At 59.4% G+C, this 17,478-nt stretch overlaps 1 protein-coding gene across 1 annotated transcript in view; it reads left to right on the forward strand.

Moving 5' to 3' along the window:
- Window positions 1-16,319, forward strand: part of SCN4A (sodium voltage-gated channel alpha subunit 4) — a 40,024-nt gene extending 23,705 nt beyond the window's left edge. The window contains exons 15-25 of the mRNA XM_030843265.2: window positions 4,426-4,917; window positions 6,550-6,682; window positions 7,371-7,525; window positions 8,006-8,179; window positions 8,275-8,397; window positions 9,675-9,953; window positions 10,240-10,293; window positions 10,501-10,638; window positions 11,180-11,284; window positions 11,879-12,149; window positions 12,961-16,319. Of these exons, the coding sequence (XP_030699125.2) occupies window positions 4,426-4,917; window positions 6,550-6,682; window positions 7,371-7,525; window positions 8,006-8,179; window positions 8,275-8,397; window positions 9,675-9,953; window positions 10,240-10,293; window positions 10,501-10,638; window positions 11,180-11,284; window positions 11,879-12,149; window positions 12,961-14,186 (3,150 nt within the window). The 3' untranslated portion in view covers window positions 14,187-16,319. The remainder of the gene's footprint in view (window positions 1-4,425; window positions 4,918-6,549; window positions 6,683-7,370; window positions 7,526-8,005; window positions 8,180-8,274; window positions 8,398-9,674; window positions 9,954-10,239; window positions 10,294-10,500; window positions 10,639-11,179; window positions 11,285-11,878; window positions 12,150-12,960) is intronic.
- Window positions 16,320-17,478: the final 1,159 nt, after the last annotated feature.

Here is a 17,478-nt window from a genome sequence, read left to right on the forward strand (position 1 = left end):
TCCTGCCACTTTCTGTATGCGGGGCTGGTGCAGGGAAGGAGGTGCAGGGGCCCATGAGAAACGGGGTGTGAGGCCATGGCCCAGCTAACCAGAATTTCTGTGGCTGGGGCCGGGGGAGACATCTCCCCTCACCCTGCCGACTCTGCTCCTCCCCTTCTTGGGGTGGGGTCACTCCTGCGAGGAGAGCTGTGCCCAGCTGCCCCCTGTGGTGGCCAACGCTGCCCCGGGCAACAGGGGGTGGGAAGACACACGTCCCCATGTTCCGCAAAGGCCTGTGGAATCCTTGAGCTGCTGGGTCAGCGCTTCTCAGATACGGCTGAGCTCCGGCTGGGGGCAGGGACGGACTGGCGGTGGGGGATGTCACCTTGACTGAGGAGGGGACCGTGGGAGGGGGTCCCAAGCCCCCAGGGACAGCCAGCAGCAGAACCCAGGCTGGTGGCTCCTGGGAGGGGGGTCTTAGGGAATGGGGAGAGTGAGGGAAGATGGAGAGTGAGGGCAGATGTCCCAGCAGAACTTTGGGGCAGGATTCAGGATGGGTGCGTGGGAGCAGGCTCTCAGTAGAAGTTTGTAAGGGCAAGTTTAAGGGCCTGGAGGTGACTAAAAGGGTCTGCAGGGGGTTTCTGTCTGTGTGTGTGTAAACTCAAAAACATTTCAGGCCCCTACTTTGCCACCTGATGACTGGGAAACCTTGAGCAAGTTATTTCTCTCTGGCCTCAGTTTTTCTCATCTGGAAAATGGGGATGATGGGAGTGGTGACCTACTCCACTGGGTGGTCGTAAGGATTACATGACACATTTCAAGTGCTTAGCGGCAAAGCACTTGGCCCAAGAGGCCAGGGGAGTCCGAATGTTACAGGCGTCGGGGGAGCAGTGGCGGATACAGTACCTATCACCAACCAGCATCACACTCCTGGTGTTGGGCTCTGCCACGTGCCGGTTCCTGTGCCAGGGGCTTTACGTGTATTATCCCTAATGCTCTTGACGACCCTGCACGGCAGGTAATGTTGGCTCTGTGCATCCAGGAGGCACAGCCCAGAACCACACAGCTAGTGCGAAACGGAGCCTGGACTAGAACCTGGGTCTGTGTAACTCCAATAGCAATAGCGTCAATACCAGCAGCAATGGTACCAATGATGAGGTTAGCATCAGCAGTGCCAGCGATGACAGCTTGACGTCTACTCATGGTTATTCAGCATTCTGAGCACTTTCCTGGTATTGATCTCTTAATGCTCACCACCCCCTATGAGGGCCGTGCTGTTTTATCGAGCAAAGTCTCAGGGAGGTTGATTAGTAACCTGTGCAGGATTTGAACCCAAGCAGTCTTGCCCCAGAGTCTGGAACCACTGCACTGCACTGCCTCTGTGTGTGTGCCACCCGCACCCTCCCGTCACACGCACATGCGCACGCGTGCACACACACACAGACACACACACCTACCCACCCTGATGCCCTTCTCCGGCCCAGCTCTGTGGCTCTCCCACTTTGCTCAGAGGAAGCGGAGTGACCAAGGGGGGCGGCACTGGCAGCTCCTTGGGCACTGTCCCTGCCCACCACCCTCCCAGGCCTCATGGAAGCAAGTGTCTGCCACAGGGCACCGGAGCACCCCACCAGGGTGTGTGGGGACCCAGGTCCCCTGCGTCCATGGCACCTCAGGGCTACTGTGAAGAAGAGGAAATGACCAGGGCATGGGGAACCCACCCCTCAGAGCCCCCCAGGGGAACTTGCTGTCAGTCCCCCTTCCCTCCAACCCACCCCCCATGCCTGGCCCGAGGCAGCTATTTCTGTCCCAGGCAGGAGCCGTGTGCAAACCCTGCTGACCCAGAGAGCAGCTAATTCCCATCTCAGATGTGTTTCTGGCAACTGGACACCTCCCGCCAAAGAGGGAAAGAAAAACCAGTAAATTTTGGTGGGGGGCAAAGGCAGAAAAGTAACTAGAAGGCACGGCAGTGGAGACAAATACCCCCAGCACATTCTCCCAGAGAGAAGATATACAATATACTATATATATATATATTTTTTTTTTTAAGACCACATTTTAAAAAATTTTTTATTTATTTTTATTTTTGGCTGCGTTGGGTCTTGGTTGCTGTGTGCAGGCTTTTTCTGGTTGCGGCGAGCGGGAGCTACTCTTCATTGCGGTGCATGGGCTTCTCATTGCAGTGACTTCTCTTGTTGTGGAGCACGGGCTCTAGGCGCGTGGGCTTTGGTAGTTGTGGCTCGAGGGCTCAGTAGTTGTGGCGCACGGGCTTAGTTGTTCCTCGGCATGTGGGATCTTCCCAGGCCAGGGCTCGAAACCGTGTCCCCTGCATTGACAGGCAGATTCTTAACCACTGTGCCACCAGGGATGTCTCTCTCTCTCCCTCTCTCTCTCTCTCTCTCTCTCTCTCTCTCTATATATATATATATATATTTATTTATTTATTTATTTATGTATTTATTTTTTTGCGGTACGCGGGCATCTCACCGCTGTGGCCTCTCCTGTTGCGGAGCACAGGCTCCAGACGCGCAGGCCCAGCAGCCACGGCCCACGGGCCCAGCCGCTCTGCGGCATGTGGGATGTTCCCGGACCGGGGCACGAACCCGCGCCCCTGCATCGGCAGGTGGACTCCCAACCACTGCGCCACCAGGGAAGCCCCTATATTTTAAAGATATTATGTCAACATGACAGTTAAGACAATGACAAAAAGACTTTGGAGGACACTGGTGAAGGCCAGACAGTGAGATGCATGGAGAAGATGGCCAAGGGTGGGAGATTCACATTACAGTCCTCCCTTGGTATCTCAGGGGATCGGTTCCAGGACACCCTGCAGATTCCAAAGTCTGAGGATACTCAAGTTCTGTAGAAAATGGCGTAGTACAGTCGGCCCTACTTCCTCATGTCCACTCATACAGCCCCACCCTGAGACCCCCAGAGTAATACCTGCCTCTGGTTGACAGGAGACAGGACCCCCACCCCAGCCAGACTGTACCTTCCTCCTCACTGCCCTGGGGTGGGAGTAAGCTGGTGGAAGTCAGGGCCACTGCATTGGGTAGCCACTGGGGTATCCATTCACACTGTAGTCCAAATAAATGATGTCCTCTAAAGTTGTACAAGGATTGGAAACCGGGGTTCTAGTTCTGACTGTGCTGTTTGTCCTCAGGCAAGTCACTCCACCTCTCTGGGACTCAGTTTCCTCAGTCATAAAGTGCTGAGCTGGCCTCAGAGTTAATCACACTCCTCCCTGTACCTTGTAGAGTCTTCTATTATCACACACATAACAGCCAACAAGTTCTGAGTGCCTACTGTGTGCTCTACTTGTATTGACCTTTTAATCCTCACAACAATGTGAGGAGGTAGGTATTGGAACCATCGCCATTGTACAGATGAGGAAACTGAGGCACAGAGCAGTGATAGGACTTGCCTCAGGACACACGGCTAGTAAACTGGGGTTCAAAGCCAAGCAGCGTGGTTTCAAAACCTGTGCACCCCAGTCTCTGCTTTGTGCATACCCACTGCATTGTATTTGTCTGATCAAATGTCTGTCTCTAGGCGGAGGGCAAACAGACCACTTGCTTCTACACACAGTGGGAGGGGCTCAGTAAATGTCTGTCCACTGGAAAATAAAGTTGACGCGGGTAGACCAGTAGCCTCTGAAGTCCCTTTCAGTGGGGCTAAGAGAAGAGAACCAGGTGGAGCAGGGAACCCCAAAGGAAGAAAAGGCAGTGAACAGTGGTAGGTGAGACGCCCCTTCTACAGCAACAGGGGACATGCATCTGGGTATCGGGAGCACAGGGTCTATTAAAAGTCCCATTTAGGGCTTCCCTGGTGGCGCAGTGGTTGAGAGTCTGCCTGCTGATGCAGGGGACACAGGTTCGTGCCCTGGTCCAGGAAGATCCCACATGCCGCGGAGTGGCTGGGCCCGTGAGCCATGGCCGCTGAGCCTGCGCGTCCGGAGCCTGTGCTCCGCAGCGGGAGAGGCCACAGCAGTGAGAGGCCCGCGTACCGCAAAAAAAAAAAAAAAAAAAAAGTCCCACTTACCAGACAAGAGAAGAAGGCTCAAAAGATTCAGCCTACCAAGAAGTCCTGGAAGCTTGGAGACAGGAGTCCTGTTTTTTGTTCCACATCCCCTGGCAGTGGAGGTGGAGGACAGAGTCATAGAAAGAGTCCCTGTCACTCAGTGGGCCTCCCCGAACCCTGCCTCTGCCTTGGTCAGCAGAGTCCTATCATGTGCGTAAGACTCAGTTTCCCTATCTGTAAAGTGGGCGTGACAGTAGCACTCCTCACCTTCACAAGAAGTTGTGAGGGTTCCGTAAGGTGATGTCCTCTTAACAGCCCACCATGAGGTGGGTCTGATCAGGAGACCCGAGGCCCCTCATGCTGGCTGAAGGTGGCACCCTCAGGGGCCCAGAGGCTGAGCTCAGGCTCCCCCCAACCCCTGCTTCCCAGGTCCTGAACCTCTTCTTGGCCCTGCTGCTCAGCTCCTTCAGCGCCGACAGCCTGGCGGCCTCGGACGAGGATGGCGAGATGAACAACCTGCAGATCGCCGTCACGCGCATCAAGTGGGGTGTCGGCTTCGCCAAAGCCTTCCTCGTGGGGCTGCTGCATGGCAAGATCCTGAGCCCCAAGGTTATCATGCTCAGCCTCGGGGGGACTGGGGAGGCTGGCGAGGCCGGCGAGGCTGGGGAAAGTGTCTCAGAAGACGAGAAGAAGGAGCTACCGCCCGAGGAGGATGAAAACAAGGACCTCAAGAAGGACAATCATATCCTGAACCACATGGGCCTGGCTGATGGCCCTCCCCCCAGCATTGAGCTGGACCACCTCAACTTCATCAACAACCCCTACCTGACCATCCACGTGCCCATCGCCTCCGAGGAGTCTGACCTGGAGATGCCCACAGAGGAGGAAACGGACACCTTCTCAGAGCCTGAGGATGGCAAGGTGAGCCTGTCGCAGAGCCTGGATCGAGGGATCGGGAGTCAGGCAGACATGACTCTACATTTTTGTGTGACCTTGAACATGGCACAAATCCTCTCCAAGCCTCAGTTTCTCCATCTATAAAATGGGGTAATGGTACCTACCCTGTGGCATTACTGTGAGCATTAGATGAGATGCTGTGTGCAAAGCACAGTCAGCTCTCTGTGAACGGTGGCTGTTATTACTATTAATACAATTATTATGGCATGCCCTGCCTGTCCTAATACCCTAGGCCATTCCCTTCACCCCTGCCCCACAACTCCACCTGGGTCCCCTCTCCCCAGCAGGTGGCGCTCTGAGACAGCATGTTCTCACCTGAGGCACCCTAGCTCCAGGGCCGGAATCCCAGAGGCCTCTCTTAAACCCCCTCTGGGTTTGAAGCTCCTGCCAAGTCCTTGCCATTATCATCTGTTTCTGTTTAGACCCCACCTGGAGGGCTGGCCCCAACCTCCGAGTGTGGGCCAAAGTGCCAGGTCTGGGCTGAGGAGAGGGGTCAGGGGCCCAGTAGGATTGGGTTCAAGGGGAACAGAGAGCCGGGAGCTGGAGCCGCTACCCCCCCTCCCCCATGCAGGGGGCCTGCTGCTGGGTTGAGGTTCCCCTCCCCTGCGAGGGTGGGGGAGGCCCTGGTGGTCGCCCCCAGAAGCTCAGGCTGAGCCCCCTCGCCCACCCTGCAGCTCGGGCGGGGCCCCCTGCCCGTCCCAACCCTATCGGCGAGGGCCCCGCTGGCACCAGAGCCTGAGTAAACTTTGCCCTGGAAGCTCTTGACTCCTTGTTTCCCCCGGATACGTGGCACACTGACTTACCAGGGGCCGAGCGCCTGCCAAGCTATAAATACCCGGGGAAACGTGGCAGCAACTTCGCTCTGAGGAGAGCGGGTGGAGGAGGGCTGGACAGCAGCCGGGGCCAAGGCTCCGGGGACTCTCACGGGGAAACAAGTGCGGCTCCCGGGGGGCTGTGGGAGTGGGGGCGCACGGGCAGGGCATGTGGCTCATCGGGTGCCGTGCCCAACCTAACGCCCGGTGCCTCGGTTTCCCTTTCTGTCGTCTGGGCACAAGGCCCTCCCTGGTTTTCTGGCCACTGTCCTGACAGCCGCCCCCTGCCCCTCCAGGCTACCCTGTTCAGGGGCCTCCCCCCCAGCCATGAAGGGGGCCCCTTGAGGGGTGGAGACTGGGGGCAGGAGGCCGGCCTAGGTGCAGCACCGGGAGGAGGTGGGAGAGGCCTGGCCAGGCTGGAGCACCAGCCGTCCCACCCAACCCACTCCCAGTTAGGTTCTCTTGGCCCCAGGCTGGAGCTTCGGCTGCAGAAAAATTTCCATCCTTTTTGGATTTCTCAGCCAAACCGACCCTGAGGATAGGAAGGCTCGGACTTTGCTCCATGCTCATCCCCTTCCTTCCCCAGGCCTCATCCCTGTCCCACTCCAAGGGCAGGACCAAGGCCTGTGGTTCTTCTGCCTAGGCCCCAGGGCTGAATGAATGAAGGAATGAATGAGTCTGCTCCACCCTCTCTTTTCCTTCTCCCTTCTGGTCTCCCATCTTGACCTCCCCCGCCCCACCTTGTGGGAGGGCCCGGGGTCACGTGACCCTGTGGCCTCTGCAGAAGCCGCTGCAGCCCCTCGACGGGAACTCCTCCGTCTGCAGCACTGCCGACTACAAGCCCCCCGAGGAGGACCCCGAGGAACAGGCCGAGGAGAGCCCTGAGGGGGAGCAGCCTGAGGAGTGCTTCACCGAGGGTGAGGGCCAGCCCGCGTGTGTGACCCCACCTCTCCTGGGTGCCTCCCCCAGCCCGGCAGACCCCGTAAGGGGCCCGAGGCCGGCAGCAGCCCCAGCCCATTGCCCCCTTGGGGACATCTCGGGGACACACGCATCACCAAAAGCAGGCAGGGCCTTCTTCCTCTGATGCTCTCCTGCCCTGCCCTGTGGCACCCCAGGAGAATAGAATGCTGGGAAGGGGTGTCAGAGCTGGGGATGCGTCCCAGTCCCTGAGCCTCTGACCCCTGCAGTGTCGGCGGTAGGTGACAGTAGCGTCAGCCCGAGGGCTGCCGTGCAGAATCCCCACAGAGCCCCGAGTGTGGCCGGCACCGCTCGAAGCAGGCGCTCCGCTGTGGCTGCTCTAAGACTGTCCTCCTCCTCAGCTTCGTCCGCCAGAGAGAGGCCTGCCTCGCCCCTCGGGAACATTTTTGCCCGGAGGGCCTGGGCTGTGGCAGAGTGAAGGCTGCCTGGGCGAGGTGGGGGAGGATGGGGACAGCCTGACGGCTGTACACCCTGTGCTGGCTGCCTGCACCCCTGTGCTCTGGAATGTCTGCATGCGGTTGTGTGTGTGTAGGGGGTGGGGGCGGATCCTGGGAAGGTGGCGGGACTGTGCCTCCTAAGGTGGCCCCCAGGCCCGTGACCGGTGCCCCTGCCGCCGTCCCTCCCCAGCCTGTGTGCAGCGCTTTCCCTGCCTCTACGTGGACATCTCCCAGGGCCGAGGGAAGATGTGGTGGACCCTGCGCAGGGCCTGCTTCAAGATCGTTGAGCACAACTGGTTTGAGACCTTCATCGTCTTCATGATCCTACTCAGCAGTGGAGCCTTGGTAGGCGCTGCCCTGGGGACCAGGCACTGGGCAGAGGCAGGGGCCAGACCTGGGCAGCCCCGAACCCAGAGAATCCTAAAGAACTCACCAGTGCTTCCAGGATGTGTTGTAGACTGTGTTAATTTTCTTAAAGAGACAGATGGGCTCTGAATCCCTGTGCATCCTTAGCTGACAGGTCCCGGCCGGGGATCAGGTGGGGAAGGCCTTGGGAACTGGGGGTTGGGAGGGCAGGATGTGTCAAGGTGAACCCCCCTGACAGACCAGTGAGGGTTACTATTATTAGGCCTGGGGAAGGGGAGCTGAGGGGCTTCTCCCCACCGGGAACTCACTGGCTCACCTGCATGATGGGCACGGGGAGTCTGCCCCCGCCTGGCCCCGGTGCCAGAACCCTGGGAACCAGCAGCCCCTGGCAGGTAGGGACGTGGCTGCTGCCCCGGCCTCCTTTGGGCCCCGACCACCCCGCCCTGCTGGTGCCCCCAGGCCTTCGAGGACATCTACATCGAGCAGCGGCGGGTCATCCGGACCATCCTGGAATACGCCGACAGGGTCTTCACCTACATCTTCATCATGGAGATGCTGCTCAAGTGGGTGGCCTACGGCTTCAAGGTGTACTTTACCAACGCCTGGTGCTGGCTCGACTTCCTCATCGTGGATGTGAGGCTGCCCCACCCCCGGCCCCCACTCAGATCCCAGGCGGTCCTTGTGGCTGAGGCCCTGCTCTCCCTGACCACCCTCCCCTCCCATTACAGGTCTCCATCATCAGCCTGGTGGCCAACTGGCTGGGCTACTCGGAGCTGGGACCCATCAAATCCCTGCGGACACTCAGGGCTCTGCGTCCCCTGAGGGCACTGTCTAGATTCGAGGGCATGAGGGTGGGTGCCAACGGGGCTCTGAGTAGGGCTGAGGACTGGGGGAGCAGACACAGCTTGGAAGGGGGCTGGGGGTGTCTGTACTCCGGCCACCACCAGGGGTCCAGGTCTGGAGGTCCCCAGGCATCCTCCCACACCAGCCCAAGTGCCCATTCCCGCCCTCAGCCCCCTCCTTCGCTCATCTCTTCCACCACTGGGGGCAGCAGAGGCTGCAGCAGCTCCCAGGAGGGCCCTGAGGGCACCGAGGCAGGAGGAGAGAAAGGAAGGCAGGTCTGTGGGTTTATAGGTGTCCCTCCCCAGCCTCAGACTGGGGCCCCCCAGGACTCCAAGCCTGCCCACCCTTCCCTCAGGCCCTTGAGGGCGGAAGTGACAGGTAAATACGGGGTTTGGGCAAGACCAATGGGACTTCCCCAGGCAAGGGGCGGGGGTGGGGGGTTGGGGTGTCTGTTAGGAGCAAAACCCACGCTAGAGGGACGAACTTCCATGAAGCAGCTGGTTGCAGGTCGGCAGTGCACAGAGCCTGGGGGCTCCCTCCTGGTCATGCAAGAGGCCAGCCAGCACTGGGCCGTCCCACCCCTGGAGCCGGGACCCCTCTGCACCAGAGTGAAAGTGACCTGGCAGCTGGTTGGTGCCCCAGCCAGGAGTAGAGCTCCCCTGGGCATCACCGGGCTTGTGCCACCCACTTTGTCTGGAGGTCATGGAACGGTTTCTCCTTGAAAACAGACAATTCTCAGATTCAGTTCAGCCTGAAATAATGAGGTTGGCCTGGGTGGCCACCGCTGGCAGTGCACGGGAGTCCAGTCCCAAGGGTCCTGCTGCTTCAAAGATTCTGTTGGCTTCTTTTCTGGGTCTGTGTCTCTAATCCTGCGAGCAGATGAGCAGGGGAACAGGTCACGGGGACTGAGTTTCCTATGGGGGCCAAGGAAAGAGTGTTTGTCTCCTGCCCGGTGACCCGTGGCCGGGCTGCTTCCAGAGAAGCCCAGCCTCCACTCTGGGCTGATAGCTCCAGCCAAGCGGAGAGCCCTCTTCAGCCACCAGGCCGGCAACCCACTACCCCTACTCCTTGCTTACCATCCCCCCGCCCCCAAGTAAAGCCCAGCAGACTTCTCCCCCAGGCCTGGTTCAGATGGGCCCTCCTCCAGGAAGCCTTCCCTGCGCAACAAGGCCCAACTGTGCCTGGTCCCCTGGTTACTGTGGGTGGGAACCCTCTCCCAGAGGAGACTGGGTGTCCCTGCCTGCCTGGGAGAGGATCTGGAAGTGACCCCCTCCCTGGCCCCCAGGTGGTGGTGAATGCCCTCCTGGGAGCCATCCCCTCCATCATGAATGTGCTGCTCGTCTGCCTCATCTTCTGGCTCATCTTCAGCATCATGGGCGTCAACCTGTTTGCCGGCAAGTTCTACTACTGCATGAACACCACCACCTCCGAGAGGTTCGACATCTCCGAGGTCAACAACAAGTCCGAGTGCGAGAGCCTGATGCACACGGGCCAGGTCCGCTGGCTCAACGTCAAGGTCAACTACGACAACGTGGGTCTGGGCTACCTCTCCCTCCTGCAGGTGGTGAGTGTGACCCGCTGCCCCTGCCCAAAGCTGGGATGGAGGTGCCCCCGCATTCTCATTGTACCTGAGCGCCCTGCCGCTCCTTGTTAGGGGGCCGCCCACCCTGCCTCTAGGGCTGTGGGACCCAGAGGTAGTGTCTATACCTCTCCGGTCTCTATTGGATGCCTCCCCAGGGGAGCTCAGGGCAGGCAGCCTCTGGGGAGGACCAGGCGGGGGCAGGGAGGGAAACTCAAGGATGGAAGCAGGGGGCAGCCCCCTCCCCTCACACCCAACCACACTCTCTCAGGCCACCTTCAAGGGCTGGATGGACATCATGTATGCAGCCGTGGACTCCCGGGAGGTGAGTGGGGGTCCTCGAGATGTGGCTGGTGAGTTAGCCAGGGGAGAGGACTCAGACCCATCCCCACCCCATGCTGCCTCCTCAGGAGCCCCCGAGACCCCACAGCCTGGGGGTGGATGGGCCCACAGTGCGACAGGGAACAGGGAGCAGGCAGCTTGTGCCCCCAGCCCACCCAGCCCACCCCATCCCATCCTGTGGCCCCTGCAGAAGGAGGAACAGCCCCAGTACGAGGTGAACATCTACATGTACCTCTATTTCGTCATCTTCATCATCTTCGGCTCCTTCTTCACCCTCAACCTCTTCATTGGCGTCATCATTGACAACTTCAATCAGCAGAAGAAGAAGATAAGTGTCCAGCCCTCCCCTCCCCGGGCTCTGTCCTCCCTCCCTCCGTCCACTCCTTCCTTCCTATGTTCACAAATGCTGCCCCTGCACCTGCTGTGCTCTCGCTGGCTGGTGGCATGATTCAGCAAGGCTGGGTTCACATCCCACCAGACGACCTTGGACGAGTGAGATGTGGCCACCTCGAACCTCGGTTTCCTTATGTACAGAATGAGGTTCGTGCCGCCTGCCATGCCGGCTCATTCTGAGGACCCAACGAGACATTGATGGAAGGTGGCCCAAAGCGGGCAGTGAGGCTGCACTGACCCCTTGCCTCTGTCGGTCACCCAGTCCCCTCCCCTCCCTTCTCTGGGCCCCTGAGTCCCCCTTCCCCTGCCTCCCTTGACCCCCATCTCTGGCTGCTCCAGGCAAGTCCCACTGGCCCCCCTGCTGGGGTGCGGGTGGCTTTAAGGGTGGTGCCTGAGAAGGTGAGAAGGGGGAGGTCCTGGAAAGTGAGAAGGAGGACACCCCCCACCGCAACCTTACGGGCCCCATCCCACTATACTTTGGAGGGAAAGACCTCTTCATGACGGAGGAACAGAAGAAATACTATAACGCCATGAAGAAGCTTGGCTCCAAGAAGCCTCAGAAGCCAATTCCCCGGCCCCAGGTACCAGCCTTCCGGGCCCCTCCCCCTGCAGCCTGTATGAGGCTCCTGCCTAAGGGGGCCACGGCGGGCAGGGGGCAAAACGCAGCCTGCGCTCTGCCCACCAGCCTATGTCCCTGGCGTGAGGCTGGGTCCACCTGCCGGGAGGGGCGCCAGCAGCTGCCTGATAAACTCCAGTCATCAGTTTACCCTTTGCCTGGGCCTGCACAGCTCCCCAGTGTCCAGTCAGCTCTTCAGCTGGTGGCCTCTGGGGCAAGGGCCCCTGGAACGGGGAGGAAGAGGATGTCCAGACAGCCCCCCAGTGAGCAATGACTTCAGGAGAAGGATGAGGGGCTGCTGGGGGACCTTGAGGGGAGGAAAGGTCCCAGAGTGAGGAAGGATGCCCGCGGACCCCACAGATTGGCCTGTTCTGATGGGGGGTCTCGCCGCCCCTGCCCTGGCCGACTCTGCCACAAGACCTGACACCTCCTCTCTCTCTGTCTCTCTCCCTGTCATGCTGTCGTGTCCTCCTGCATCTTCTGCCGGTCCACGTCCTGCCCTGACCACTGCCCCCCACACCCCTCGGTGTGCATCCCCGCACTCGCATCCCTGCTGCAGAACAAGATCCAGGGCATGGTGTACGACCTGGTGACGCAGCAGGCGTTCGACATCACGATTATGATCCTCATCTGCCTCAACATGGTCACCATGATGGTGGAGACGGATGACCAGAGCCAGCTCAAAGTGGACATCCTCTACAACGTCAACATGGTCTTCATCATCATCTTCACGGGCGAGTGCGTGCTCAAGATGTTGGCCCTGCGCCAATACTATTTCACCATCGGCTGGAACATCTTCGACTTTGTGGTCGTCATCCTGTCCATTGTGGGTGAGCAGGGCCGGGCTGGGCTGAGTCATTCAGGGAGGCCCGGCGCTCCCATCCTCATGTCCACACACAGACCTGCTCACGCATCTGCCGTGCTCACACTCACACATACGCACACGCGTGTGCACCTGGTGTCTACACTTAATGCGCAAGAGCACATACAGTGGGCTCCCAGGCAACCTGTCACCTTCACATGCATGACTACACCTGAGAAACATTTACTTGTCCAGTGGACGCACACTCAGGTGCCCGTGTGCTTCGAGAAAAGCATAAGAACATGGTTCCAGTATCCCTACACACAGGAGAGCTGTGTGTCATTGTGATAGTAACTAGCTATCATTTATCAATCATATACTATTTGCCTGACACTGTGCTATGCACTTCACAGGCATTAGCTCACTGAGCTAATGTCCTGAGGCTGGTACTGTTGTCACCTCCATTTTACAGGCGAGGAAACTGAGTCACAAACCAATTAGGTGACATGCCTGAAGTCACACACCCAGAGCTGTCCTCCCCCGCCCTCTCATCCATGGCATCTGCAAACAGCCTTAGCGATAGGCCTACCACCATTCGCTTTGACACGTCCCACCTCCATGCAGCTGTGTCAGGGCAAAGATGGAGCCCAGACCCCAAGACCCCTGGGAGAGCCTAACGGGTCAGGCCATTCGGGCTGCGCTCTGAGCGGTGAGCTTCTACTGCTCCTTTCTGGGGAAGAGCCCAGCGGGCTGGGCCCCCCTGAGCCGCGCATGCCCCCTGCTCCCTGACCCAGCCGCCCACCCTGAGGGCAGCAGTCCTTACCGCTTCCTCCCTGCAGGCCTCGCACTCTCTGACCTGATCCAGAAATACTTCGTGTCACCCACGCTGTTCCGTGTCATCCGCCTGGCGCGGATTGGGCGCGTCCTACGGCTGATCCGAGGGGCCAAGGGCATCAGGACGCTGCTCTTTGCTCTCATGATGTCACTGCCCGCCCTCTTCAACATCGGCCTTCTCCTCTTCCTGGTCATGTTCATCTACTCCATCTTCGGCATGTCCAACTTCGCTTACGTCAAGAAGGAGTCGGGCATCGACGACATGTTTAACTTTGAGACCTTCGGCAACAGTATCATCTGCCTCTTTGAGATCACCACGTCAGCCGGCTGGGACGGGCTTCTCAACCCCATCCTCAACAGCGGGCCCCCCGACTGTGACCCCGCGCTGGAGAACCCGGGCACCAGCGTCAGGGGCGACTGCGGCAACCCCTCCATCGGCATCTGCTTCTTCTGCAGCTACATCATCATCTCCTTCCTCATCGTGGTCAACATGTACATCGCCATCATCCTGGAGAACTTCAACGTGGCCACGGAGGAGAGCAGTGAGCCTCTCGGGGAGGATGACTTCGAGATGTTCTACGAGACGTGGGAGAAGTTTGACCCTGACGCCACGCAGTTCATCGACTACAGCCGCCTCTCCGACTTCGTGGATACCCTGCAGGAGCCGCTGAGGCTCGCCAAGCCCAACAAGATCAAGCTCATCACACTGGACCTGCCCATGGTGCCAGGGGACAAGATCCACTGCCTGGACATCCTCTTTGCCCTGACCAAAGAGGTCCTGGGAGACTCTGGGGAGATGGATGCCCTCAAGGAGACCATGGAGGAGAAGTTCATGGCTGCCAACCCATCCAAGGTCTCCTACGAGCCCATCACAACCACCCTCAAGAGGAAGCACGAGGAAGTGTGCGCCGTCAAGATCCAGAGGGCCTACCGCCGGCACCTGCTGCAGCGCTCCGTGAAGCAGGCTTCCTACATGTACCGCCACAGTCAGGACAGCAGCGGGGACGCAGCACCCGAGAAGGAGGGGCTGATTGCTGACACCATGAACAAGATGTATGGCCCTGAGAACGGGAACAGCGGTTTGCAGAGCAAGGGGGAGTGGAGGGGCTCGACATGGGACCCCAGACCTGCCCTGGGGCTCCTGTCCATCAGACCCACAGACACAGCCCTCCCTCCCGCCCCACCCCCGGGGCAGACGGTGCGCCCAGGGGTCAAAGAGTCTCTTGTCTAGCAGGTGGCGGTGAGGTGGCACAGCCCCAAAGCTCCCCCGTGGCTCCTGCCCCTGAGGGAGCTAGGGCTTTGCGTCTGGGACTGATCCAGCTCCCTGTCCGGGACAGGATTTGGCCGTGCTGGGCTGTCACCCAGGCCGTGGCAAACGGGAATTGTACCTGAAGTCTCCACTCTGAGCCCGAGGCTGCTGCCTCCGTGATTTCACCTTCAAGTTGCTCTCACCTCCTCCGGGGCCCTGCTGCCCTCCTCATGGCCCCGGGGGAGGTTGGAACATCAGAATCTCTGCTCCCCACTTGGGGAGGAGCCGGCCTGTGATGGAAGGATTGGCCGCCCTCCTGCCACCAGAGTCTTAAGGGCCACTGACCTCTCCCCAGGAAGTGGCTCAGGCCCCCCCAGCTCCCTCCAGGACAAGGAAGTCTTAACTTCAGTGAGAGCAGACGCCTGACCCCAGGGCCCGCCAGCCCTCCCCTGACTCTGGGTGCAGTGTCACCCTGCCAGCTTAGGAATTCTCTGGAAAAGGAAAGCATCACTGGTCCAGGAATGGCTCCACAAACCTGATGGGCCACTGGATCCTGACTCATTGGGCCGGTGTGACCCCTGACACCCTTTCCAGATTTGTCCATTGCCCAGGACCCTGGCTCCCTGGCTGGCCCCTGGGAGAAGAGCAGAAGGGAGGATTCCATTTGGGAATCGTCTTTTTCTAGAAAGCACGGATGGGTAGCACAGGTTGGATCCCACCAGCATATCGCTGCACTGGGGGCTTTCTTGGCCGGAGCACCCAGATCTTGGGTGGTGTCGGGGACCCTGGTGCTCAGGAAGAAGGTTCCCTTCCCTCCCTCCTTCCCTCCCTCCTGCATCAGCACCACTGGGGCTCCTGGCAGCCGCCCCAACCCCAGAGGTTTCCTCCCCATCCTCCACCACACCTCATCCTTTTCCCCGCCTCAAAGTGATCCTAAGAATGTTCTAGCTGAGCCCACGTTCGAGATTTCCACACTGGGGCAGGCACTGCTTACCTGGCTCAGACCCAACCTTGCAACTTCCTGCCACCCGGAGAGCCAGGCGGCACTTCTGCTGGTGCCGCTGGCCTGGGCATGGCGCTGCCGGTCCTCCGCCGGCTGCCCTGCCGAGAACAGGCAGAGGCTGAGCTCGGAGGAGGGGGTGAGACGCAGGCTTAGGGGTCACTGGATTTACTCATCGGTGTGTGTGTGCCTGTGTGCCAGCGTTATACCTCTGTGTATAGCTGTGTGTGTGTGTGTGTGTGTGTGTGTGAACCACCGTGTCCCTCAGAGCCTGCATATGCACGTGTGTATGGGTATATTTGTGTACATGTGTGTCAGTGTGCCCCGCAGTGTCTGGCTGGTGTGTGTGTGTGTGTGTGTGTGTGTGTCTTCTCTGTAGGCCTGTCTGTGTGAGTGTCCCTGTGCTGTGTGTATGTGAGTGTGAACACAGGTGGTAAGGTTTGCACATCAAGTCCCCCGTTGCCCTTAGTTCCTCTTCTTTTTCTTGTTTCTCGTGAACAGTTTGATTAAAACTCAGGAAGCAGCAAAACCTCCAAAACAACCTCTGTGTGTGTGTGTGTGAGTGTGCGTGTGTGCGTGCGTGTGCGTACACGCGTGTGCGTGTGTCCGTGTGTGCGTGTGTGTTTACGTCTGTGCTCGCCCGGAGGCCGAGGCCTTCCCTTCCGTCTGCCGCGCTCGCCGGCCCCCTCACCACCCTGCCTGGGCATCCCTCTCTCTCAGCCCCGTGAATCTACTCTTCTGCCCTCCTCCACTTCTCTTCCTCACACCCACCGCCCAGCCCTGCTCTCCGGCCCCGCCTGGGTCCTCTCTGGAATGAGGCCCCCACTCCTTCCATCTCTTCCTGCAGCAGTTCTGGCTCTTTCTTCAGAAGTTCATCCTGTAGGGGTCAGCCTCCTCTCTGACCAGCACTCCGACCACTGCCTTTCCCTCCTCGTTGGGGCTCTGACTAGTGAGGCCCCAAGAGCCTCGGCCCCTGCTGGACTGAACTCTCCACGGGACCGTGTGCCGATTGCAGAGCCAGTGTGGCTGAGCGGGGTCCAGGCCTCCCCCTGCCTGCAGGCTCCTCCCCTGCAGACCCACACCCATTGCACCTTGTCCGGGTGGGAACAGGCCCAAGCCAGGCCAGTAGACAGGCCCCTTTGTACAGTTCTTATAATAAACCTCCCCGGTGCCTCTGACATGTGGGCTCTCTCCTTCTGTGCTTCTGCGTGCGGACATGGACGGGAGCTGAGGGCAGCAAGAAGGGCTGGTGGGGATTGAGCCAAGTGGGGAAGACTTGGGGAGCTGCCAGGGATTGGGGAAGCCCCAGCTCCCTCCTCTGGCTCCGTCTGGCCGTCTCCTGCCCCCTCCAGAAGGAGACTGGGACTCCAGCCTCACAGCTGGAGTCCCAGAGGCCAGATGAGGTCGAGTCGTGCCCCACTCCCTTCACTCCCCTAACAGGCAGCACCACACTGCGTCTCCCTGCCCACGACAGCACCCAGGAAGCGGGTGTTGGGACCCGTGTCCCCAGCCCCTCCTCTCCAGAAGCCCCCATAACTTCTCTGCCCCTCAGAGGCCCTAAGGTGCCTATGGGTACACGGTGTGGCCCCTCCCTCTCCCCAGAGGTACAATTCCCCCAGGATGCTGCCTCTGACCCCTGACCCCAGAAAACCCAGGGTCCCATGGACCTACGACGAAGAGTAATGTTATGTAGTGAGCTCCGGCCACAATCCCAGTGGGTGAAATATAATTTTAGATTTAATTTTGTTTTCTGACAGCCAAGGCTGTATTCCTCCGAACTAGTGAGTATTAGTCCCTTTCAGGATTTCTGTATCCCCTTTTCCTGGGTCCTGAGGTTACATGGCACCCTTGGGGGCTGGGGAGGGGAACCCCCAGGCCACCCCGACATCCCTCAGCCATGTCCTTGAGCCCCTTCCCACAGTGTGGTTGTCTTTGCCTGCAGGGGAGGGGTCTGACATCCCCGCAGGGCTCCCTGAGCCCCCCACCAGGGTGCTGACCTCCCTCCCAGAGGTGGGGGAGGGGCTCCTTCTCACATGAAAGTTCTCCAAACCTCGCCCGGGTCCCTCTCTGGCCCCAAGGACAGGAGAGCTTGAGGGTGCCCTGAGCCACCCTTCCCCTGAGCCTTGAATGGTAAAAGAAAAAAGACAAAATCCTGGGTAAGAAACGTAGAAACCAAAGTTCCTATTTCAGAATCAAGACCCTCCCCCAGTTATCAGTCCTACGCGCCACCTGCCTGAGGGTGAACCTGAGTCCCTTCAAGGCTCACGACCGCCC

Source organism: Globicephala melas, chromosome 20 (genome assembly GCF_963455315.2).
Source record: "Globicephala melas chromosome 20, mGloMel1.2, whole genome shotgun sequence".
Taxonomy (NCBI): Eukaryota; Metazoa; Chordata; class Mammalia; order Artiodactyla; family Delphinidae; genus Globicephala; species Globicephala melas.